At 33.2% G+C, this 24,708-nt stretch overlaps 3 protein-coding genes and 1 pseudogene across 7 annotated transcripts; 2 read left to right on the top strand and 2 right to left on the bottom strand.

Annotated features, from left to right (window-relative positions):
- Window positions 1-267: 267 nt before the first annotated feature.
- Window positions 268-2,600, bottom strand: LOC112420891 (uncharacterized; annotated as a pseudogene).
- On the top strand, window positions 2,058-6,239 carry LOC25492930 (F-box/FBD/LRR-repeat protein At5g53840). 2 transcript variants are annotated; one of them, XM_013601259.3, is made up of 7 exons: window positions 2,058-2,229; window positions 2,650-3,624; window positions 3,784-3,942; window positions 4,042-4,307; window positions 5,540-5,591; window positions 5,682-5,712; window positions 5,897-6,239. In XM_013601259.3, exons 2-7 carry the CDS (start codon window positions 2,659-2,661, stop codon window positions 5,905-5,907), a joined length of 1,485 nt encoding a protein of 494 aa, XP_013456713.1. In that variant the 5' UTR covers window positions 2,058-2,229; window positions 2,650-2,658; the 3' UTR covers window positions 5,908-6,239. The 2 variants fall into 2 exon arrangements, with proteins under 2 accessions (XP_013456713.1, XP_024638259.1); XM_024782491.2 differs by having other exon boundaries at window positions 2,066-2,161.
- Window positions 6,240-11,005: 4,766 nt separating this feature from the next.
- LOC25492928 (disease resistance protein RUN1) lies at window positions 11,006-16,228 on the bottom strand. Of its 2 annotated transcripts, XM_024782239.2 has the most exons (6): window positions 16,086-16,228; window positions 14,498-15,068; window positions 13,173-14,268; window positions 12,778-13,071; window positions 11,825-12,613; window positions 11,006-11,744 (listed from the first exon to the last, which is right to left on the bottom strand). In XM_024782239.2, the coding sequence occupies exons 2-6, from the start codon at window positions 14,995-14,997 to the stop codon at window positions 11,172-11,174; spliced, it is 3,252 nt and encodes a 1,083-aa protein (XP_024638007.1). In that variant the 5' UTR covers window positions 14,998-15,068; window positions 16,086-16,228; the 3' UTR covers window positions 11,006-11,171. The 2 variants fall into 2 exon arrangements, with proteins under 2 accessions (XP_024638007.1, XP_039689921.1); XM_039833987.1 differs by lacking the exon at window positions 16,086-16,228 and having other exon boundaries at window positions 14,509-14,643.
- A 2,443-nt stretch (window positions 16,229-18,671) lies between these two features.
- On the top strand, window positions 18,672-22,947 carry LOC25492927 (F-box/LRR-repeat protein At4g14103). 3 transcript variants are annotated; one of them, XM_024782866.2, is made up of 7 exons: window positions 18,672-18,800; window positions 19,147-20,130; window positions 20,296-20,454; window positions 20,555-20,820; window positions 22,159-22,210; window positions 22,329-22,359; window positions 22,543-22,947. In XM_024782866.2, exons 2-7 carry the CDS (start codon window positions 19,156-19,158, stop codon window positions 22,551-22,553), a joined length of 1,494 nt encoding a protein of 497 aa, XP_024638634.1. In that variant the 5' UTR covers window positions 18,672-18,800; window positions 19,147-19,155; the 3' UTR covers window positions 22,554-22,947. The 3 variants fall into 3 exon arrangements, with proteins under 3 accessions (XP_024638634.1, XP_013456708.1, XP_024638633.1); XM_013601254.3 differs by having other exon boundaries at window positions 18,675-18,817; XM_024782865.2 differs by having other exon boundaries at window positions 18,691-18,862.
- Window positions 22,948-24,708: the final 1,761 nt, after the last annotated feature.

Raw genomic sequence — 24,708 nt, 5'->3', positions numbered from 1 at the left:
TTGATTTTAGGAGGATAAATTTTTATGTAAAAGGTTCTTAAGATAGATTCTAAATTTCCTTCTCGTTTATCTTCTTTGCGTTGTTGTATCAAGTAACTTAAGAATGTTACTTTGTTTGGACTTTTGGAAAATGTCATTCCAATGTCTCGTTTAAATGAGAAATGAGAGGATCAGTTCATGAGATTTGCAGAGAATTAATAGAATAGCTTAGTCACAATGTCAGTGAGACCTGGCACCTATTGTGCTAAACCTTGGAGAAAAAATGAAGTTGCTGTCACTTGTCTGGGTGTGATTGAATAGGAATCTGTCTATTGGTGGGGGGTAGTCTTATCAAAGTTGGTTTTGTTAAGCTCTCAATTTGTTACCTTCCATTTTGAAGGAAAAGAAATACTCCATCATGTATTATTTAAGGGAGTGAGGATGAAGAGTTTAATTGAGTCAAGTAGGATAAGTTATAGAGAATAGGATTAATTGAGTCAAGAATTTTCAATTTAGCTTAGGGAGATGACTAAATGACTTTGGAGAATCAGAACCGAGAAATAAAGTTTATGGTATGAGACACTTAAAAACAAGGATGGTGTCTAAAATGAGTTAAGTAAGGTTCAAATATTTGTTTCTTATCTGACATCCTTAAAATCACAAGTTATCTATATCCCTGCTGTTCGTTTCTGTTAGTTTATTGCTGACCTTCAAAGACCTTCATTTTTGCTTTGCCTTTTCAAGGCCAGCTGCATTTTGGTACTGAGAGTCTAACAAACAGTTACACTAAAGTAAAAAGGATTTCTATATATGATGGCAGTGTTTATCATTTCAACCAGTTTGTATCATAAATTGCACCAGATGTTTGACGAAATAGGTGGAGTGATGAAGTCGGAAGGTGGCCTAAACCCAACTCCTTAAGATACTATCAATTGATTTTGAAGAGTTTGTTTGCAATATTTGTTACATTTTTCTTCTCCTGGTCATGAGTGCCCTTCGTTACATTTTTCTTTTTCTTGGCCTTACTGAGATCATTGAAAGGTTTGGGGTTAATTATCGCTAAGATCTCTTGAGGGAATTCATTTTGGATATGTGATGATGGGTTGTAGCGACCAATTGCTATACCACCGAATTGAAAGAGGAGGAGGAGGCATGATCAGCGTTAAGATAGATGGCTGTTGAGGCTTGTGATGCACATAAGATTTCAATGCCTTTAATGTTATACCAAATAAACTACACTGATGGCTGTTGAGGCTTGTGATGAACATAAGATTTCAATGCCTTTAATGTTATACCAAATAAACTACACTTATTGTGAAATGGAGGGAGTATTATTTATCACTAATAAAACCAATTTTTTAGCTTATAAAAGCTTCTTGATTTAAATATATTTATGATTCTTCACTTATAAACTTACATATGATTATGGAGAAGATATTTTAGGGGGAATTTCTGCCACCGATCTCAATCCTATACAACTAGTAGATATTAATTTCAGTATCTCACAAACAAAGATACGGGAATGGTCAAACCCCAAATATAAATTACAGTTTTTTTAGAGGAAATAAAAAATAGTTGGACACATAAAAAAATTACACATTATTTAATTATTTAAAAAATATATTGTGCATGATTTTTAATAAAGAAATGATTAATTTTATTGATTTTAATTGTAAAATTAGTAAGTATAATTTACTAAAAACCATTAGTAATCGTAGTCATTGGAGTAATTTAATTAATTTGAATAAATTTACTCCCTCCATTTCACAATACTAATCAAATAAATTTTGTTATCCTTAAATATTTAACATATTTTTCTATTTATAAGAAAAAAAGTATTCAATAGAAATATTATAATAATATTGATAATTTTCATTTATTATCCTTAAACATTTGAAAATATTAACAAAGTAATTATTTTTTATATGATTATCGCAATGTTATGCGATCCGTGCAAAAACACAGGTTTATTACTTGTTAGTATATTAAATTATTAATATTAATATAATAATATTAACGGAAATTATTTTAAAATTTCGATAAAAGGACTATTACTCTCCTATATTATTTAAACTTTTTTCTTTATCTTTTTTCCTTTTCTATGACCTTTTCTCTCACCAGGTTGATAGACTCAACTTTGTCATTTTGGTTTACACTAGTGAGGCTAATCCATCAAAATCAGGTTTGAGGTTAACCACTGCACGCAGTATGCTCTTTAGCTTGTTGCTTCACTCTCTTCATTGCTACTAAGTTAATCTCTTCCTTTTCTTCTATTCTATTTATTAACTAGCTTAATCGTCTTTCTTTCATTTTGTTTTTATAATTATAACTCCACGGATTCGAATCTCAACCTCAAATTTATTAAATCAATGGATTTTTTCAGATTACAATTTACTGCTTTGCCGTTGATTAATTTTTTAATCATTCATAATAAGGGAATCCTTATTTCCTATAACACAACACAAGTATTTCAAATTCAAATCCCTATTTCCCTTTCATTTGTTTTTTCTGCTTTGATTTACACCTAGCTAGCAGTTTGGTTGAAGTTCATGTATTATTATACAATAGAGTACATGTTGTATTAAGCTAAAAGCTTGCCTCCTAAATTGCATGCCACTCATACTTTAAAATGTTGGCTCAACTTATTGCTTTATTATTTCGTGCTGGCAGGTTTAGACCATGGCTTGTACAATCTCAACTGATGCGTATAAGATCCAAAAACATAATGTGGATGATATCATTAGCAACTTACCCGAGGGCGTTCTTCTTCATATTCTTTCATTGCTCCCTACGAAAGATGCTGTAAGAACTTCCATATTGGCTAAGAAGTGGAAACAATTGTGGACCTACTTATCTGCATTTGATTTTAATTTTCGTCATCCTCGATATGACTTAGACCCCCGAAACCAGAACAACACGGAAAATAGCCTCTTGGATCAGAAAAACAAGGAAAATAGCCTCTTAGATCTAGTTGGAAGATTACTGCAAAAATCTAACCGCGTAGAAAGGCTTTGTGTTCAAATATTTAGAAGTGTTATTGATGCAGACAAAGTTAGTTCCTTAATATCTTCTGTTGCAAAGCACAAAATGCAATATCTTAAACTTTCACTAGGTCATCCAAATGATAAGTTTGTGTTACCACATAGTTTCCCAGCTTTCGAGTCATTGAATGAACTGCATTTAAACCTCAAATTCACTCTGCATATTCCTAATGGTATTCATTTCCCTAAGCTAAAGAACTTAGTAGTTTCAGATGTTACCTTTGCAAATGAGAAGTCAGTTCAACGTCTTTTTTCTGGGTGTCCAGTCTTACAAGAGTTGTCTTTGTATGATTGGTCTTGGGAGAACATAATGCAGATTAGCGTTGCAATTTCCACATTAAGGAAGTTGACCGTCCATTTTGACTTTGATTGTGTAGATTATGATCATGGTTGTACATTCAAGATTGATGCTGCGAATCTTATATCCTTAATATGTTCATGTGATCCAACAATAGAATGTATCCCTGTTAACCTTACCTCCATAGTTGATGCAGATATTAATTTGTTTCCACCTGATGAAGTATTTGCTTCTCAGTGTGCAATTGAGCTACTGAGTGGACTTAGCAATGTCAAGTCTCTCAAACTAGCTAATGATACTCTTGAGGTATGTTACACTATTTGCCTATCATCTTCATTTCTTTTTTTTTTTAAGTATTGCATACGATACTGCCTATGAGAATGTTGTTTTTAGTTATGTGTTTCTTATAACCATTGCATATTTTCTTTCTCTCAATACTGAACATAGTTTTGTTTCCATTACTAGTGTCTTTACCATACAAAGGATACTCTCCATCTCCTTCCTTCATTTGACAATTTGACACATCTTAATGTGTATTCTTGGAGTCCCGAGAACACTAATGAAGTACTGATGCACATCCTTCGAAAGACTCCTAAATTGGAAGTTCTTGAGATTCCTAGGGTGGTACGTTTTATTCTCTGCGTCGGTGTTTGTATTTGCCATGTTCAAGACTAACAATAATATTATTTTTGTCAATTGACTTGTTGAATGGTTCTTATTTAGGTACTTAACTACTTGGATAGCGAAGATTTGATATTGAACTCAGTTCCTTGCTGTTTCAAATCTTCTCTCAGTCGATTATCCTTTTTAAATTTTTATGGAAATGAATATGAAATCCAATTCGTTACGTTTATCTTAAAAAATGCCCCATATTTAGAGGAGATCAATATACACTGTTCGAGACGTTTATCAGCTGATATGGAGAAGCTGGATGATGCCCGCAACCAATTGGAAGATGTATGCCTGGAAAGTTGTGCCATCAAGTTTTGGTAAATTTTCTTTCTTTGTTTGTTTTTCTTTGAATGGGTTCAATTTACTAATTCAACTTCATTGCGTAGTATAAAAGGGTGGTTGATGAAATAAATAGCTTCACTAGTTAGACAGACTACTATGATTATTTTATGGAGTATGCCATTTGTGAACTAAAGCATGACATATTTTTTACCCCAAAAAGAATCTTGAACTTGTCTTTCAAACTTCAGTAGGTGGTTTCGTCCTACTTTGAATTTTGTAAAACTGGTTCATCCTTCCCCCACCCTACGCTCACATGCTATAACATCCCAACATTTTTAGGTTCAGCTGTATGCTTAAGCATGGCTCCGGCCAAATGCTTCGATGTGTTAAGAGTCCCACATCGGATAGGTGATGGCCTGACAATGTGTTTATAAGTGGGGGCAATCCTCACCTTACAAACCGGTTTTGTGAGGATGAGTTAGGCCCCAATTTCAACACAATGTTGCACTTAATTGGCAGAGAGATAGACACTTAAACGTGGGTCCCAGTTCCTGTACGGAAAGTGAAAGTTTTGATTGAAATAGCTAATAACTTGATGTGAAGGTAGTGCAAGTTGAATTAGAGGAATTGTATTATTTGTTTTATGTGTTTGAGTTAAAATATTGGTTAGTACTTAAAAGTTATATACTCTTTTAAATGCACTAAGTCTATATTGGGCTGCGTTTTTGTGATCATAAGCAAAACTTTAATGTTGACTTGATTGACATGAAAGCTAATTCAAAATTCTTCATTGTATTTTCTATATCAACATAATTTCGTAAAGCTCTTTTTCAGTAATATCTTCAATTTTTTATTTCTTGAAACTATAGACTTTTGCATTATTTTCTGTGTTTCCGTCATATTAATAGGATTTGGCTGATGTTCTTTATAATATTTTTAGTATGTAAAGTGAGTTTTTTACTATGATCTTTTCATGATATGGGCCTAATTAGTTCCTTCAGATCTGGTTGTTGGGTTAATCTACAGCCTACAGGGTGTTTGGAACAAGTTTCTCATGAATAAGAACATGTTAAATTTAAACTTTTCTTTTGATTTTACTTGGGAATGTTTCGTTTTGCCTTAACTTTCTTTTCCTTGGCTTTTTGTTATTGGGGACGTATTGTGGCATTTGGAAGATGTGTTTGTTATTATAGAGTGGGGTCTGGGATCTTGACCCTGAAATTATGCTGAGCTGCTCATTCATATATAATTGTTTTCATTGTTTCAGTTCCAGCTACTATGATGATGAATCCTCTGATGATGAATTTGGTGAAGATGAAGTGAGTAAAACCTCCTAGTTATTAGTGGCTGTTTCATTGTTAGGTGGAACACCTGGAATGCCTTTGTCTAATTTTCGTCGTTGTTTTCAGGCTGCAAATTCTGAGGTGCTCCCTGCTGCAGGTAAGAATGAACATGCTTTGACTGATTATTATTTTCACACTGTCTTCATCCTTTCCTTATTGCTTATTCTTTTTATGAAGTACTTGAGTTATAGTGAACCTATTGTGCTATTTTCCTTTCTTAATCTATATGAGATGAGACTTGTGGATTCTAAAATTTGAGAAATTGAATTTTCGAATCTCAGATACACTTTGAAAAACTTCATGCATCAAGGATGAAGACCCCCCAAAGGACAAGTTGTGCTATCTGTCTCAGTGGCGTACAATGTAGATTTTTGTCTTCTGTGATTCTCTGCTACTTATTTAATCTTCGGATTCCTCATTTGTTTTGCATTATAGTGGGTTGAAAAAGGTTTATTTGTTCTTTAAGCACATCTGTCATATCTTTATTTCTGTTGTTATAGTACCAAATCGGTAGATGTACAGTATCTTTTTGTAGCAGTTGGAACTAATGAGCTATCACCAATGTTAAATTGCTTCTGAATTTTATAGGAAATCAAAACCAGAACAAGTTTTTTCCTTAAGTAACTTTAAGAATCAGTTTTAGGTTATGGTAGAACTCGTTTAAATTCCATTTAAAGCGTTGAATTTCCGGGTTTCACCAGACCTCACAATGAATTTTTCTATAATGAATTTTTATTTAATCTTCGGATGCCTCACAATGAATTTTTCACACTGAAGTGTTTCCATCTTTATTCCTCTTCCCTTTCCTATGGTTATAAATATTGGCAGGAGAAACTGCTTCAGTTTAAACGTTATTTCAATAGATAAGCCAGTATAGCAGTAGAAAATGATTTAGTCAATTTATCATATGGTAAAAAGGACTTCTATATATGATGGCAGTGTTTATCATTTCAACCAGTTTTTATCATAAATTGCACCATATGAATGGTTGATTTTATCTAAATGCAAGACTTGAGCCTTTTCTTTTGTTATCATCATCAATCTTAGTTAAACCCAAAACAAGGTCATTGTCTAAATTCACCATCCGAAGAATTTATGTCACCAAGCAAATATCTTAACGACTTAGGTGGAGTGATGAAGTCAGAAGGTGACCTAAACCCAACTCCTTAAGATACTATCAATTGGTTTTGAAGAGTTTGTTTGCACTATTTGTTACATTTTTCTTCTTTTTCTTGGCTTTTTTGAAACCAAGGAGAAGTTTGGGGTTAATTTGGTGAGTGGGAAGTGAGATCTCTTGAGGGAGTTCTTTTTGGATCTGTGATGATGGGTTGTGGCAATCAATGGCTCTACCACATATTATATTACTAATAAGTATGTTCTCAAACTTCTCAAACTGCATATATAGAAAAGTAAATCCATCTCTCCTGCATCACAAATTAATGTTGGCCCTGATAATTCTCATCACAAATTCCTTTTGATTCTATGATTTATTAACATCTAATTGATTCTTATCTCATTTCATTACCATGTATAAAATCACTCCATTAGATGATAAAGTTAGGTGAAATCATATCAAACAAGCTCAGAAGTTTTATGCAGTTTTGGAATGCTACCCCTAATAAATCACCACTTTTGTGTATGAATGACATCTAGAATTCCAAACAGAAACAATGACGAGAAAAGAAACACATCATTTGATTGTTTTTTTCCTTTTTATGACTTAGTATGTAAAATAACAGGTTTAATGTTATTTTTTTGAGGGAAGAGTCGGTTTAATATTTTTTTTTTTATTATTTAATATGAAATCTCCCGTTTCTTTTTCTGGAGTCAAACCTAATACGCATGGGAAGTAGCATTTGTAAATTTTCGTAGGCGAGAGATCCGTACTATATAGCATCACTCATATCCCAAATCTGCCATCTCTAAGACCAAGATTGCATTCACTTTTATCTTACAAAAGCTTCTCAATTTAAATTTATGATTTTTCACTTACTAAAAAATTATAAACCAAGAGAAATGGACAAAATTGATAAATATAAATAACATACGATTTTACAAGGTCTAATTTGATTTTGAGGCTATGAATAGGCGGAGTTGGTTGAAATATGAAAATATAGTGGTTAAGTCGTGGGAGTGGCTAGAAGGGGAAGGAAGTGTGTACTCGATATAGATATAGAAGACATTAGTGTAGAACATGATTTTAACTGGTATTTTAGATCTTTTAAGTTGATTATATATATATAACTGGTTTAAGATCTCTTGTTTTAACATGTGAAATTTTTTATAACATTTTTCTAAATTCTGTTTAGATAAATAATCGACTCAACATATGTATTATCAACGTATTATTGCATAAATTAAGTGTTACTGTGTCAAATTTTAAGATAGTTGCATACACAAGAATTGAAATAGGCCAAATCGACAAAGACCATATCCGACCCTCAATCAAAGTTTTATAGTAAATATTTTATCATTGTCACTCCATATGGTAATTGATGAGAAATGCTAGCAGCACTCTCTCTACCATTTACTCATTTATTGAATTACTTATTTATTGGATGAAATCAATGTATGTCCCACCATTTTATGGACGTTCAATTTTCAAAATGTAGACCCACAATGATTTAAATCAATAAAAGAGTAAATATTTAGAGAGAGTATTTAAAATAGAGTGTTGCTAGCATTACTCGATAATTGATTTTTGTCCCCTAAAATATCACGAACAAAAGTTAACACAATTTTTTTAATGTGATTGTGCAGTCCACGTAACACCACCAGATTTAGGCTTAATTGCACTTTTGGACCCCTATCTTTTCAAAAGTTGCGGTTATGGACCCCTAACTAATTTAAATACAAAACAGCCCCCTATGTTTTGATTCTTTGGCAGTTTTGGACCCCCAAGGCAAAAAAAATTGACATGTGGCACCTCACTTAGGGTGCCACGTCAGCGTTGACCGAGTCAACAATGGACTAGGGGTCCAAAACTGTCAAAGAATCAAAACATAGAGGTCTGTTTTGTATTTAAATTAGTTAGGAATCCATAACCGCAACTTTTGGAAAGATAGGGGTCCAAAAATGCAATTAAACCCCAAATTTACAATATGATATTAACCTTCTTTGCTTCACATTATTATGTGATATAGTCATTAAACTTGAAAGCCACCACGTTTTCTGACAATAAGCTTTATTTATGTTGCCTCAAATTTTACAGCCTCAAATTTTCATTTTTACGGTTGCTTTATTTATGTAACATAGAATGAATGAAATTGAAAGAACAGAATAAGAATTAAGAAGTTAGAGAGAGAAGAGTTTGTTGTATTATGTTTTTCATTTATTAATGAAAGATGGGATTTACAACTTTTATTTATACACACATGACTTGTAGGTCAAGTTATTAGAACTAACTAACTAAAGTCTAACTAACTCATAACCAAAACTGAAAACAGATTTGTGACTAATCACTAAGTGTAATTATGGATTAACTATCTAATAGAACATATGTACCCATAAAAGAACGGAGGAACTCATACTTGAGATAGAGATTGTTGGTATATCAAATGTAAGTAATATATCTTATATGGATAGAAAGGTGAATGTTGAACACTTTATAAGTTAGAGGACCCATAAACCTAATGACGTCAAGTTTTGGGTTAAAGTGTGGTCTCTCTCTGTAGCTTGTATGATTGTTAAAACACCCGATGTGATGATCCCTCGGAATCCCTCGTGACCCAACAACTATCGTGGAATATCTTCTAATATAAACTGTGAACTGATCAATTTAATCTCGAGTATTTCTTTGGTCCCAACTTGTTCTGAATTCGATGGATTATCATTCATGATTTATTTAGTGTTGTCTTGATGTGTGTGACCTGTTTCTAACGTTTTGGTGTTTCAATTTGAGCAGATGAAGATCTTTGTGAAAATATTGATAGGAAGGCAATTGGAGGATGGTCGCACGCTTGTGGATTACAACATTCAAACAGAATCCGCACTTCATTTGGTGCTTCGATTGATAGGTGGAATGCAAATTTTTGTCAAAACATTGACAGGAAAGGATCATAACATTGGATGTAGAGAGTTAAGATACAATAGGTAATGTGAAAGCAGCTTCAAGATATACTCTCATTACAATATCCACTGGATTTTGCAGGTTCGTGGTGGTGGTATATATGAAAATATATGTGAAGAATCTTACCGGGAGAACTATTACATTAAAGGTGGAAAGTAATGATTCACTTGATAATTAAATAATGTATATAAATTATGAACATGTTCCTATTAGTACTTACTGCATATGGAAGGCTAGTTTTGACACTTACTTTAGAAATGGCATTCAATTTGATTTTGTTACTTGTTCTGTGCTATTGTTAAAATATTCTATTAGTTATTGTTGAACTTCTGCTGAATTGTGAGGTGTCGCAAGCAGGTGTAAGTTCAGTACAGATTAGCAAGCTTATCTTCAATAGATCATTAGTATTCATGTTTGACGATTCTGTAACACACACTCGTCTTTTATTGAATGCAACGACTATTTTGGGAATAGATTTCACATAAACTGGTGTGACTTGCATGAAACGCATGAGAAACGGAATGAGTGAAAATACAATATACATTTCCCATTTTCATGGTAGAAGCCACTTTTGAATTGAAACTGGTTAGGATTGTGTGGCTGTTTTGGCACTTCCTTGATAAGTTTGGTTGTTTGAGGGGAAGGACATAACTGATAAGTGTTGGAGTAACAAAAATGTCATAGGTTAAATTCTTCCGACGTACAAGATTACAACCAACATTTGTCATTCAAAAAATATACATTAGGATATTGACATTTCTCTTGGTTTGTTGGTGGGATGAGTACTATTTTTTATTTTGTGAATTTAGTACCTCTTGTACTTCTTTCCACCTTTATAAATAAATGTTAATTGCTGTTAAAAAAATCATATTAGGACCTGAAATAGACTTAAGTTAAATAAATTCCAAATATTTCTTGGTTATGATTTAAGAAAGAAAAAAAACTCCAAAACAAAATAGAGGTCAGTGTATTTTTCTCTTTAGAACAGCAAGATCTCAACTCTTAAATTTTGCCACACGCTTACAAAAAGTGTAGGCAGGACTTTTTATTTTATTTTATGAAAGTGTATATAGGATATTATTTCACTAAAATTAGTTAATAAGCAAAGTAATACACAGACCCAATGAACAACAGAGCAATGTCACTGGGAGCGATAGTGAAGCCAGCAACATGAGTGTGACAAGGGATTTTAGAGGCATAATGCCAAGAAAAAATGTGCATAAGACTTTCTTTCATGTTCATACCTATGTTTTAAAACTAATGAACAAGTTAACCATTAACCAATGAAAAGAGAGAGACACCCAATAACTTCGACTTAACATTAAGATAAATAAATCCAAGACTCAGTCATTTAGCAATAGATCTTCAGAGACAGTCAATCACTAAGCATGTTCATTATCATTGTAACAATGTACATTAATATTGACACGCATAAAAAGAGAACTGTCAAAAAAATCAGCTTAATATCATCTATAAAATAGAAACACTTATGGCTGAACTGAGGAATTTCCACTGTACATCATTTGTGGGTTTAAATGTTCCAGATCCTCCTTAAATATCCAATGATAACCACAATTTTTTACCTCCAAATGCAAACCAAGGGGCTGCTCAACTACAGCTGTCAATTCAATACCACTAATATCATGCAATCCCTTTGTTATATAATTCATATAATAATTAATAAATTCTTCCCTAGTGAAAAGAATTAGCAACAAGTGATCTAAATCAACTGTGACCAGATCTTTTCCAAGATGTATGGGAATAATGGGAAAGCGTCCACAATGTTTACTTTTAAAACCAAATCCAATATAAGGTGACCATCCTGCACCTAAATTAGTCGGATTATCCTGATATTGACCTGTCTCACTTAAATTAGTTGGACCATCACGTGCTACAAAAGTTAAGCAGCAAGCAACGCCTATCAAATTGTCATGCATAACAGGTGATGGGTCAATGCTTATTGAACTACCTACATTTTGTTTGTTGAACCACGTTGGAATTTGAGTTTTGGGAATAACAAAATTTATCTGACCCATTGGGAGGTAGGATTGCATGTGCACCTGGTACCAGATAAATTAGTTATGTTTTAGTTCAATCACATACAAATAAATATAGACAAGAAAAAGGATGGAGTAGGCACCTTCAGGAGTTGTATCATCCAAGAAAAAGCCATTCTATAACAGCATTCCATCTCAATTAAACCGGGGCAGTCAAAAATATATAATCCAGCTACATATCTACCAAAAAATGTTTTTCCTACTGGCAAGACAGTATTTGATGAGAGCTCAGGCAAATATTTCAGCTGTTTACAATGCTCCAAGTTCAACTGTCTAAGTTTGGAAAGTTCCTTGATGCTAGAAGGTAGAGTAACAAAATTGTTTCCTCCCACATTTAGAATTTCTAAGCAATGTAGCCTTCCAATTGCATTAGGGATTTGAAAAAGATTGCAGAAACTTAGGTCAAGATATTGCAGACATGACAGACAAGACAACGAAGGCAACAATAAACCAACCGAATCTTCGCGTTTTCGAAAAAAAGAAAATGGAAAGTGCGGCTTTAGAACTTTGTAGATGAAGGATGTTGGTTGGTATTGAGTAGTACATTCTTTAATATCAAGCATCTCCAAATGTTCATTTTGCCTTTGTCTCTCTAACATCTTATTATTAAGTAAATTTGGACAGCCTGAGAGATTTAGATGTTTGAGAGAACTCAGACCAAAAATATTGCTAGGAATACTTACCAGATTTCTACAATTTTTCAAATTTAATTTGGAAAGCCTTCTTAAGATACCAATGGATGGATCGATCTGCTGGAGTTTTATACATCCTTCAAGATCTAGCAACTCAAGATTTGGAATCTCCAAGAAATCGGGCATCATGATAAGATTTTCCGAGTGAGAGAGATCAATATGTGTCAAATTATGTAAACACTGCAGACAATGATAAATGGAAAGAGAAAAATTAATAATCATATTTAAACTTTAATTCATTTATTTAACTAACTGTAGTGAAAGAAGGAATATTAAGAGATAAACACTTCTTATGTGTTCATCAGAAAAAGATAAACAAAGGCTCATAACCATGTTTATATTACCTTTGTGCCCTCCCATAGTTGCCTGATGTTGCTACGAGGTAGGACCAGTTCAACAAGTTTATCCGGCTGGAAACTTGATGGCAAACAAGTGAAAGGATATTTATCCCAACAGAGATACCCCAAATGACTAGAAAGAAAATTGAGACTTCCTGAGAAATTCAAATTCCACAGCATGAGCAATTTAAGGCGACTCATTTGTGCTAAAGCTTCAGTTCTCAATGTTGTCATCCCCTGTATTTCTTCAATATTTTCTGGATAACGCCTCAGAACTATGGCTTCAAGGTTTGATGTTGCCTACAGTATTGCAAATGACATTAAAAACGATAGATACTTTGAGGTTATTAATCGATATAGAAAAATGGTAAGCAATAATCTTATTTTAATAACTATTTTACCATGTTTTCTGATATAACATTGTGGACATCCTTGTAGTCCCACATCCTGTTCCACTTTCTTGGTTCTTTGGGTGATTTTTCCCTAACGATACTCTTGCCTAGTTCTTTGAACAAATCATGCATAAAAATTCTCCCGTTCTCACAGGTTATGAATGACTTATCAACAAGAACTCTTAAACCAATTTCAGGATGAAATCCACGAAAATCTAAAACTTTATTCACGTATGTCTCCGATTTTTTATAAAAGAAACAAGCAATATCTAAAAATATATCCTTTTCTGTATCCTCTAGTCCATCAAAACTAATTCGAAGTACATCCATAATATCTGTCCTTGGGTTTTCTCTTAACCTTGCCAATGCACTTCTCCATTCAGAGACATCTCGGCCATACAAAAATGAGCCCAAAACTTTAATTGCTAATGGAAGGCCATTGGCATATGTTAGTGCATCATCTGTCAAGTATATGTAACCGCTCATGATATCATCACTCTTGAAAGCCTTCCTACAAAACAATTGAAGGGCATTATTATGATCCAAGAGTCGAACTTTGTACACTTCATCTACTCCATGCTCTCTCAAGATATGAACATCTCTAGAAATTATGATGATTCTACTCCCTGTGCCTAGCCATTCTCGTGTCATAGCCAATTTATCCAGTTGTTCAACTTGATCAACATTATCAAGAACTATAAGGGATTTTATTTGACATAGCCTAGTGCGTATCAGATTAGATGCCATGAAAAGATTGCATATCTGAAGATTTTCTTCATTTAGAGTTTGACAAAGAAGTTGCTTTTGCACTCCAATCGGGCCATGGTCTCCGTAAATTTTACTTACATCCTCAATAAAGCAGCAAGCATCAAATTGATTAGAGATTCTATCATACAAAGCAGTAGCAAGAGTAGTCTTCCCTATTCCACCCATTCCACAAATCCCTACCACTCGAACATCATCATCTGAGTCCATAATCAAAAGCTTTTCTAATTCTTCGACTCGTGAGTGCATCCCAACTATATCGTTAGGTAAAGTTGAAGATTTGTGACTCAATAAGCATGTTACCTCTTTAATAATTTTTCCAATCTCTGCATATTGTGGCCTAAAAGACCAGAGGATAGAAATACCAAATCATCACACAACAACCCCAAACAAAAATTAATTGATAAAACAATTCAAGAACCAAAAATTATGTGCTTTTGTTTTAGACTAAGTGGTTATCAATAAAATTTTGCTGTTTCAAAAAAAAAATCAATGGAAGAGTTTAAGTTTTACTTATAAACTTAAAAAGTTATGATCGACTTGTTGCAAACATAGAAAAGACTACTTACTGATCCCTTACATCCCAACCAGAGAGTTCGGCTACTTGTGCTAGGGCTCCTCTCCATCTTTGCACTTTCTCTAAATTTCCTTTGAATCTTTCTTCATGATCCCTAAAGGCTTTTTCATAATCTCCGCTTTGCTTTCGCACCTCAGATGGATCCACATCATAGAAAATAGGTAGAACAATTTGTCCTGTTACTTCAATGCATTCAGCAATCTTTACTAGTTCCTTCAAGCACCACGTTGAAGAAGCATAGTTCCTTGAAAAGATAACAATCAAAATACGGGATCCTTCAATAGCTTGTAGAAGCTCAGATGATATATTTTCCCCTTTCTTGAGCTTTGTATCATCCCTGAAGGTAACAATGCCTTTTTTATGGAGAGTGCCAAAAAGGTGATCAGTGAAATTGTTGCGTGTGTCGCCACCTCTAAAGCTCACAAACACATCATATTTCCATTTCATCTTAGGTGAAGAGATACTTCGGATGCTATTACAAGCCATTGTCATTGCAATTGTAAAAGCCAAAACTAACTTGCTGAGGATGATGTATTTTGCACCGTTGCTGTGAAGCTGAAAGTCTGCTATGCAAGGAAAATTAGATAATTATAAAATGTTGAGATTTAAGAGGAAAGAACAGATGTTAAAAACTAATTTATTTTAAAAAAAATAAAAATAAAAAATATCCAAAAATGCACATGTTAATTAACATCAACATATGCCAGAATCTCCCCAACAGAGAAAGGGTTGAATTTTATTTGGTGTTAATCCAAAACATGTGCTCAGTTATTATCAACCACTGATTCTGGAATTTATTATCACAAGATGGCGCCTATTTGACTCGGTCAAAGCTGAAAAATGAAAGTTGTAATCCACGCACGGCACATATACGACATGGACACCGACACATCGACATCCCAATCATAATCTGAGAAAATGACATAATTCACATGTGTCGGTGTTGTGTCAGTAGCAGACCAGGAGTCGGTTTCAAACTTTGTAATCTTCAAACCATCATTTGGTTGAACAAAAGAAATGGAATTTATGAAGAACATACACGGACACAAGACACGACACAGGCACATCGACACTTATAATAATTTGAGAAAATGACATAATTCAGTGTAATCATAGGTGTCATGTCGGTGTTGGTGTCGGACACCGATGCGTGTTCGACACCAGGACACACCTAATATGAGGAGTGTTTGTGGTTCATAGTTCTAGTTCAAACCTGGAATAGGGAGAGAAAAAAAAAACTAATCTAAAAACCAATTACTAACATTTTACATTCAAGATATAATTAATGACAAAGAAACACTAGAAGAAGCGATAGTATGAGCTGAAAAAAGAAACATGATGAAGTGATACAGTGGCCAGAAATTGAAAAGAAATATAGCATGAACTTGAATGGTTAAACAAGATTTGAAGTATCAGATCCAAATTCCACAAAACGAAATGAAGATCCACGGTGTTGATGGAAACAACAGCAAAATACTTATGGAAGGTAATTAAAGACGTTACGGAAGAAAATGTTGGTCAAATTAGAGAGCCTAATCATAAATAAAATGGGAAAAACTTAGGTGGTTAGAAGTCCAAACCTCATCAGCAGCATCAACAGTGCAATGGCAGTAGCTAGATGAGTAACTCATTTTGGCTTCGTCAACGAAGAGAGAGAGTGGAAGAACTTGTTTTGTCTTCTTCCAATACAAAAAAAAATATTATGTTAAAAACGGAGGGAGTATTTTTTTTTGGAGTTCCTACGTGTTCTTAACCACAAGTTACTAAGATTTTCTAAAAATAGAATGAGAATTGCTGTTTACACATGTGAGAAGGCTGAGAAACACATGTAAAAGACGAAAATACCCTTCGGTAGTTACTACCGAGGAAAACCTCGGTAGTTAACTGCCGAAGAGTGCTGAATCAATCCCACTCCCACTTAACCTTGCTCCATTTTACCCAAATCTCAGACCTACAGTTTCTTGAATTTTCCAAACTTCATGCGACAACATCAATTCTTTTGATATTTATATTTGATTCAAATGAATCAAAGATTTGGGTCTTGTGTTATGAGTAATCCAACGAAAAGCCATGGCATGAATTAAAGTATTGGTTGATTTTTGTTATCTTTCAGATTTAAATGTTTCCTGCTTGGGTTTAACATCCTTCTCATTCTTTGATTCAATTCATCGCATGGACCAGACCAAACCTAAACTAACATATTTCTTTCTATCATCTTTTTTTTATCTAATTTAATTAAATTTGTGTGCAATTGATGAAGTAAAGCCCACAAAATCATTTAATCTTGACTCTCTTCTACATGTGAATGAAACAATATTCTTCGTATAAAAGGAACAAACAGCTTCTGTCGAACAACATGAGTCCAGGAATTTCGGCACTTAAGTGCCAATGGATTATACTGAATTTATTTCCTCGGCAGTTAACTGCCGCCGGTTTACTAAAAACTTCGGCAGTTAACTGCCGAAGGGCATTTGAGTAATTTACTCGTGTGGCACAGTCAAATCAAATGTGGGCACAGCAATTCTCAAATAGAATAGTAAATGCACATGAAAATTTATAAAAGAGGAATGTTATTTTTCTTTTTTTTTAGAAAATGTTAACCGTGTCCCGCATATTGGTTAAGCAATGAGGTAAATTTTTATTAAAAAGTAATGTAATTATTATTTAATAAAAAGTGACCGTTTATATTTTCAAGACAGAAAATTCTATTTATAGATTCCTTAACCAGTATCTCGGGGCATCGGTTAACAAGATCATTCTTTTTTTTTTTGAATTTGAACCCGACCCCTGCATATAATAATGCATCCCTGCCAACTAACTATGTTTACAGGATATGAAAGAGTGATATTAACTTATGTTTTTACGGCTCATGTTAAGGATTTCAAAAATGGTAAGAATTATTTATTACAAAACATTAATTTTTAATACTTTTTTTGTCGAAAGAGGTGAGATTCCATTAATAAGATGGTATAACCATTAATTATTTGTGGTTATACCATCTTATAACCAATAATTTGTGGTTAAATTATTTATTACACGTTAAATTATTTTTAATAAATTTAATTAGAGGTTTTGAATTCGAATTTAATTTTAAAATCTACCAATATTAAATCTTTTTAGGAAGGGATTTTCCCTCGATCACAGTCCTATACAACTCGAAAGATCAATCTAGATATTAATTTAAGTATCTCACAATGAAAAATACTTGGATAGTCAACCCAGTAATAAATTAGTTTTTTTTAGAGGATATAAAAATTAGTTGGAGACTCAAAAAAATTACGCATTATTTAGTTATTTTAAAAATATAAATTAGAGTAAATAGTCATTTTGATCTTAAACGTGTAACGAGTAGCTACAATAGTCCCAAATGCATTGAAATTTTGAAATAGTCTTTAATTATACACTTTCTTAGTCAAAATAATCACATATATTAAAGTAAACCTTCCATGTTGACATTAACTATTGTTATAGGCCTTGTTAAAAAAAAAAAAAAATTGTTAAATACGTATTGATATGACAATAAATTAATATATTGAAGGAATAATGCGATAATATTAACAAAATATTTTAATGTAAGAGATCATTTTGACTAATATAATACACAATCATAAACTATTTCAAAATTTCGATACATTAAAAGGATTATTGTGCACATTCATTGCAAGGATCAAACACAACTATTACCTTTATACTCTGTTCTTTTTACAAGAAACAATTAACTTTTTAAATACATTGAATAAATTATGTATTTAGTTTAGATTTTAAACCAGATACATAAATTATTCAAAATATCTAAAAAAATCAATTGTTTTTTTTAATAGATCGGAGGGAGTATATTATTTAAGAGTAGTGATATTTGAACAACCATTTCATACAACTTTTGGTGACAACTTCTTTTTTCTCTCTTTTCATTGGTTAAAAACAATGAAGAGAGAAAAAGAAAGAGAGATAATAAGATAATAATGTGAGTTTGAGAGAGAAAGTTGTAAAAAAGTTATCACAAAGTGGTTGTACAAATATCATTTCTCATTATTTAAACTTTTCCCTTTTCTTTTTCTATGTCGAATAGCACTTGAGTGACATTGTGGTTGGTAACATTATTGACCAATCATAATGTCACAAGTGTAAAAAAAAAAACACAAAAAAAAACTGTGAAAGATAGAGAAGGAAGCAACTGTGACATTTTGGTCGGCCAGGCCAATGTGCTACTCCTTTTTCTCTCACCAGGTTGACAAACACAACTTTGTCATTTTGGTTTACACTAGTGAGGCTAATCCATCAAAATCGGGTTTCAGGTTAACCACTGCTCGCAGTATGCTCTTCATCTTGTTGCTTCACTCTCTTCATTGCTACTAAAGTAATTTATTAAATCAATGGATTTTTTTTTTTCCTTCAGATTATTGCTTAATTTATTTAATCATTCATAAGGGATTCCCTATTTTCTACATCACAACACAAGTATTTCAGATTCAAATCCCAATTTCCCTTTTTTTTTGCTTTGATTCACACCTAGCTAGTAGTTTGGCTGAAGTACATGAGAGTAGATGTTATATTAAGCTAAAAGCTTGCCTCCTAAATTGCATGCCACTCATACTTTAAAATGTTGGCTCAACTTATTGCTTTATTATTTCGTGCTGGCAGGTTTAGACCATGGCTTGTACAATCTCAACCGATGCGTATAAGATCCAAAAACATAATGTGGATGATATCATTAGCAACTTACCCGAGGGCGTTCTTCTTCATATTCTTTCATTGCTCCCTACGAAAGATGCTGTAAGAACTTCCATATTGGCTAAGAAGTGGAAACAATTGTGGACCTACTTATCTGCATTTGATTTTAATTTTCGTCATCCTCGATATGACTTAGACCCCCGAAACCAGAACAACACGGAAAATAGCCTCTTGGATCAGAAAAACAAGGAAAATAGCCTCTTAGATCTAGTTGGAAGATTGCTACACGAATCTTATCGCGTAGAAAGGCTTTGTGTTCAAATATTTAAAAGTGTTATTGATGCAGACAAAGTTAATTCCTTAATATATTTTGCTGCGAAGCACAAAATGCAATATCTTAAACTTTCATTGGGTCATCCAGATGATAAGTTTGTGTTACCCCATAGTTTCTCAACTTTTGAATCATTGAATGAACTATGGTTAGGACTCCATTTCACTCTTCATATTCCTAGCGGTATTCATTTCCCTAAGCTAAAGACATTAGTAGTTTCAGATGTTACCTTTGCAAATGAGAAGTCATTTCAACGACTTTTTTCTGGATGCTCTGTCTTACAAGAGTTGACTTTGCATGATTGGTCTTGGGAGAACATAATGCACATTAACATTGCAATTTCCACACTAAGGGAGTTGACCATCCGTTTTAATATGCTTTCTGAAGACATTCATGATGATATGACAGTCATGATTGATACTCCGAACCTTTTGTATCTAAGATGCAGATGTGATCCAACAATACAATTTATCCCTGTTAACCTGACCTCCATAGTTGATGCCGATATTGATCTTGGGTTTCTCTATCCACCTAATGAACTATATACTGCTAAGTGTGCAATTGAGCTACTAAGTGGACTTAGCAATGTCAAGTCTCTCAAACTAGCAAATGATACTCTCGAGGTATGTTTGATGATTTGCTCACCGTCTTCATTTTTTTTTTCTTTCTGTGTGAAGTATTTCATCAGATAATGCCTAATGAAAATGTTGTTTTTAGTTATGTGTTTCTTTTAATCGTTGCATATTTTCTTTCTCACAATATTGAACATAGTTTGTTTCCATTACTAGTCTCTTCACCATACAAAGGATACTCTCCATCTTCTTCCTTTGTTTGACAATTTGACACATCTTGATGTGTATTCTGTGATATCTGCAAAGACTAATGAAGTACTAATGAACATTCTTCAAAAGACTCCTAAATTGGAAGTTCTTGAGATTCCTGCGGCGGTACGCTTTATTTTCCTCATCAGTGCTTGTTTTTGCCGTCTTTCATGGCTAACCATAATATTATTTCTGTCAGTTGACTTGTTTAGTGGTTCTTGTTTAGGTACTTAACTACTTGGATGGTGAAGATTTGATACTGAACTCAGTGCCTTGTTGCTTCAATTCTTCTCTCAATCGATTATGCTTTTCAAATTTTTATGGAAATGAATATGAAATCCAATTTGTTACGTTTATCTTAAAAAATGCCCCATATTTAAGGAAGATCGATATACACTGTTCGAGACGTTTAATAGCTGATATAGAAAAGCTGGATGATGTCTGCAACCAATTCGAAGATGTATGCCTGGAAAGTTGTGTCGTCATGTTTCAGTAAATCTTCTTTCTTTCTTTGTTTTTCTTTGAATGGATTCAATTTACTAATTAACTTCATTGCATAATATAAACGTGTGGTTGATGAAATAAGTAGCTTCACTAGTAAGACTACTATGACTAGTTTATGGAGTATGCCATTTGTGAACTGAATCCATTTATTTTATTGGACAAACTCAGTTTGCTGGGAAATGAAATTGTCTAAGTGTTTAGTGTGGTTGTTCTTACTTTTTATAATTGCCAAACCAAAGCATGAAATGATTTTTACCCCAAAAAGAATCTTGAACTTGTCTTTCAAACTTCAGTAGGTGGTTTCGTCTTACTTTGAATTTTGTGAAACTGGTTCAATCTTCCCCCTCCCTGCTCTCGCACACTATAACATCCCAACATTTTTAGACCATGTTAGGTATGTTTGAATGCTCAATGAATCCTAAATATATTTGATTGAATGAATTATAGAATGTTAGGTTAGGTCTTTAGGTTAGTGTGATGTACCGACATAATGGAGATGAAACTTTTAGGGTTCAGCAGTATGCTTAAACATGGCTCCGGCCAATGCTTAGATGTTGGAACACTTAATCGCAGAGAGATAGACAATTAAACGCGGGTCCCAGTTCCTGTGTGTAAAGTGAATGTTTTGATTGAAATAACTAATAACATGATGCGAAGGTAATGCAAGTTGAACTAGAGGAATTGTATTATTTGTTTTATCTATTTGAGTTAAAATATATGGCTAGTACTTAAAAGTTAATATTCTTTTAAATGCACCAAGTCTATATTGGGCTGCATTTTTGTGATCAAAAGCAAAACTTTAATGTTGACTTAATTGACATGAAAGCTAATTCAAAATTCTTTATTGTATCTATTTTCTATACCAACGTAATTTCTTAAAGCTCTTTTTCAGTAATATCTTTAATTTTGTATTTCTTGAAACTATAGACTTCTGCATTATTTTATTTGTATTTCCTTTATATTAATAGGATTTGGCTGATGTTCTTTATAATATATTTAGTATATAAAGTGGTTTTTTTACTGAGATCGTTTCATGATGTGAGCCTAATTTAATTCCTTCGGATTTGGTTGTTAGGTTAATGTACAGCCTACAAGATGTTCTGAACAATTTTCTCATGAATATGAACATGTTAAATTTAAACTTTTCTTTTGATTTTACTTTGGAATGATTCGATTTGCCTTAACTTTCTTTTCCTTTGCCTTTCGTTCTTGGGGACATATTTGAGTATTTGGAAGATGTGTATGTTATTATAGATAGGGGTTGGGATTTTGACCTGAAATTATGCTGAGGTACTCATTCGTATATATTTGTTTTCATTGTTTCAGTCCCAGCTACTATGATGATGAATCCTCTGATGATGAATCTGATGAGGATGAAGTGAGTAAAAATACTTTTCATTATAGGGCAAAAATAGTTAACACCAAGTTATTAGTGGCTGTTTCATTGTTAGGTGGAACCTAAGATGCCTTTGTCTAATTTTCGTCGTTGTTTTCAGGCTGCGAATTCTGAGGTGCTCCCTGCTGCAGGTAAGAATGGACATGCTCTGAGTGATAAATTGTTTTCTCGATGATTACATCCTCTCCTTATTGTTAGTTCTTTAAATTAAGGACTCAGGCTATAGTGAATCTATTATGCTATTTCCCTTTCTTAATCGATATGGAATGTTGTGGATTCTAAAACATGTGATAAATTCAATTTTCTAATCTCAGAGTCACTTTGAAAAACTTGAAGCATCAAGGATGAAGATCTCGTTGGAGGACAAGTTGTGAAAGGACAGAAGTTGTGCTATCTGTCTCAGTGGTGTAGAGTGTAAATTTGTCTTCAATTATTTTCTGCTACTTCGGTATGTATTATAGCAGATTGAAAAATGTTTGTTAGTTCTAAGAACATGTGTCATATCTTTATTTCCGTTCTTACATTGCTTTTGATAAACTCAATTGTTCAGAAGCACCAAATCAATATATGTGTAGTATCTTTTTGTAGTAGTTGGAGCAAATGAACTATCTTCAATGTTTCATTGCTTCTGTAGGAAATCAAAACCAGAGCAAGTTTTCGTAAGTACTTTCTAGAATCAATTTATGGTTATGGTAGATCATGTTTTATCTCCTTTTACACTGAATTTTTCTCTCTTCTTTTTCCAATTTATATGGTAAAAAATCAAAACCAGGACATGTAATGATGTCATGCAGTAAAAGCATGTGGTATTTTTGTGAATTGTCATCTCCCATGCTTATGGGTTATAAAGTTACTTTTGAAAGCTGTCTATGATGCATAGGCAAATTTCAACCGGTTGATATGGTGCAGTGGCCATATATCGTCACTTTTAGTATCCTCATAATTTGAGAAGTTTTTCGTTCACTTGGCTCTGTAGTACTTCTTCAAGGAGTGAGATGATTTGTTATTTGATGGAGAAGAGAATGCAAAGTACTGTGGGTGCATGGAGAAGTATGAGGGAAAGAAAGAAGGGATATATCTCAGTAAATGATTTTAATTGAGTTTTTTTGGTTGTTTTACTGAAAACTTTTGTTATTAGGTTGAAGATTCTATACCTCAGCAATTTTTAAACTCAAATGACTTGTGTGGAAAACAAAAAACTTAGATGATTTATTTGGTACAACCATGTGGCTTAAAGAATGCTTGATACAATTTTGCCATAGTATTTTATCATTAAAATTAATATATAACATGTTAAGGGTATGTTTGGCAAGCCTTATGTTTAAGGTTATAGCTTATGTCTTACAAGCTCATTTGACCAAAAAATGTTTTTGGTAACCGTCACTTTCTCACGAGCTTATAGATTATCTTTATTAGCTTATATCATTTTTTTTTATAAGCTAATTTAAATAGCTTTTAGCTTAAAGCTCATCATTTTTTAATCTTAATTGTACCCTTGTAGCCTTAATTGAAAAAAGTTATGTCATTTCATACTTATAAGTCTACCGCTAATTTTACCAAACACTACAAATTTATTGCGTTAGCATATAAGCTATTAGCGATAAGCTAGCTTCTCAACAATTGACATTTTTGCCACGTGACTTAGAATCAAATCAAATTAATTCAAAACTAGATCTTAGTCACTCTCTCCTCCCTCTTTGCTGCAATTAACTTATCTGATTTCATGGTCATTAAATCCCATTCCTTCGAAAATTCATTGCAAAGGACCTTATGGAACATGTTTGGTAAGCTAAACCGATTTACTCCTAGATAGTACTCAACTCCTTGTCAGCCTGCTTCAATTCTTCATCAAGCTTGCCTAGTTGTTAGTATCAGAGCAAGACACTGAAGAGATAAAGTTGCAAGCACATGATAAGGATAACATGGAAGTTACTTGATACGCAAGTTAGGTTTTGACATTGTAATTTCACTTTCATTTACTTTACATTTGCATTTCATGTAGTTTGTTAGAAGTAGATTGTGATGAGGTGTCACTCTAAGCTTCTATATAAGCTACTCTTGTAACCGTTTTCTGTTAATGAATCATTTCACTCCGTTTCTTCATTCTCTACTTTTCAAGCTTCTTCCATGGCGTTTTCCATGGCGCTTTTGTTCTTAGATGGTATCAGAGCAAGTTCATCTTGCTCTGCTTCCGCACAATGAAGATTGAACGTTTGTTCAGTTCATCTTCTTCGTTTGTTCTTCTTCTTTCTTTACATCAATTCGCTTCAATTTGCGTTTTTCATTTCTTTGTTCTTACTTGAACAGTTTTCTCTGTGTTCTTGATTTTTTCGTTCGTTTTTGATCAAATCTTTGTCACACTATGGTGCGAAACAACAATCAGAATCAGGATCAAAGTCTTGATCCCTACTATGTTCATTCTTCAGATAATTCTTCAACTGTTACGGTTACGCCACAATTAACTGGTGAAAATCATCATC

The sequence above is a fragment of the Medicago truncatula genome, chromosome 4, assembly GCF_003473485.1.
Source record: "Medicago truncatula cultivar Jemalong A17 chromosome 4, MtrunA17r5.0-ANR, whole genome shotgun sequence".
In the NCBI taxonomy this organism is placed as follows: Eukaryota; Viridiplantae; Streptophyta; class Magnoliopsida; order Fabales; family Fabaceae; genus Medicago; species Medicago truncatula.
Note: the sequence above shows the minus strand (reverse complement) of the source record. Positions and strands in the feature narration are given on the sequence as shown.

Coding starts and splice junctions, on each gene's coding strand:
- LOC25492930 (XM_013601259.3), top strand. CDS start 2,659: ATGGCTTGTACAATCTCAACTGATGCGTATAAGATCCAAAAACATAAT. Junction 3,943..4,041: donor TTCTTGAGATTCCTAGGGTG/GTACGTTTTATT, acceptor GTTCTTATTTAG/GTACTTAACTACTTGGATAG. Junction 5,592..5,681: donor ATGAATTTGGTGAAGATGAA/GTGAGTAAAACC, acceptor CGTTGTTTTCAG/GCTGCAAATTCTGAGGTGCT.
- LOC25492928 (XM_024782239.2), bottom strand. CDS start 14,997: ATGACAATGGCTTGTAATAGCATCCGAAGTATCTCTTCACCTAAGATG. Junction 13,072..13,172: donor ATGTTATATCAGAAAACATG/GTAAAATAGTTA, acceptor GCAATACTGTAG/GCAACATCAAACCTTGAAGC. Junction 11,745..11,824: donor GGATGATACAACTCCTGAAG/GTGCCTACTCCA, acceptor ATCTGGTACCAG/GTGCACATGCAATCCTACCT.
- LOC25492927 (XM_024782866.2), top strand. CDS start 19,156: ATGGCTTGTACAATCTCAACCGATGCGTATAAGATCCAAAAACATAAT. Junction 20,821..22,158: donor AGTTGTGTCGTCATGTTTCA/GTAAATCTTCTT, acceptor TCATTGTTTCAG/TCCCAGCTACTATGATGATG. Junction 22,211..22,328: donor ATGAATCTGATGAGGATGAA/GTGAGTAAAAAT, acceptor CGTTGTTTTCAG/GCTGCGAATTCTGAGGTGCT.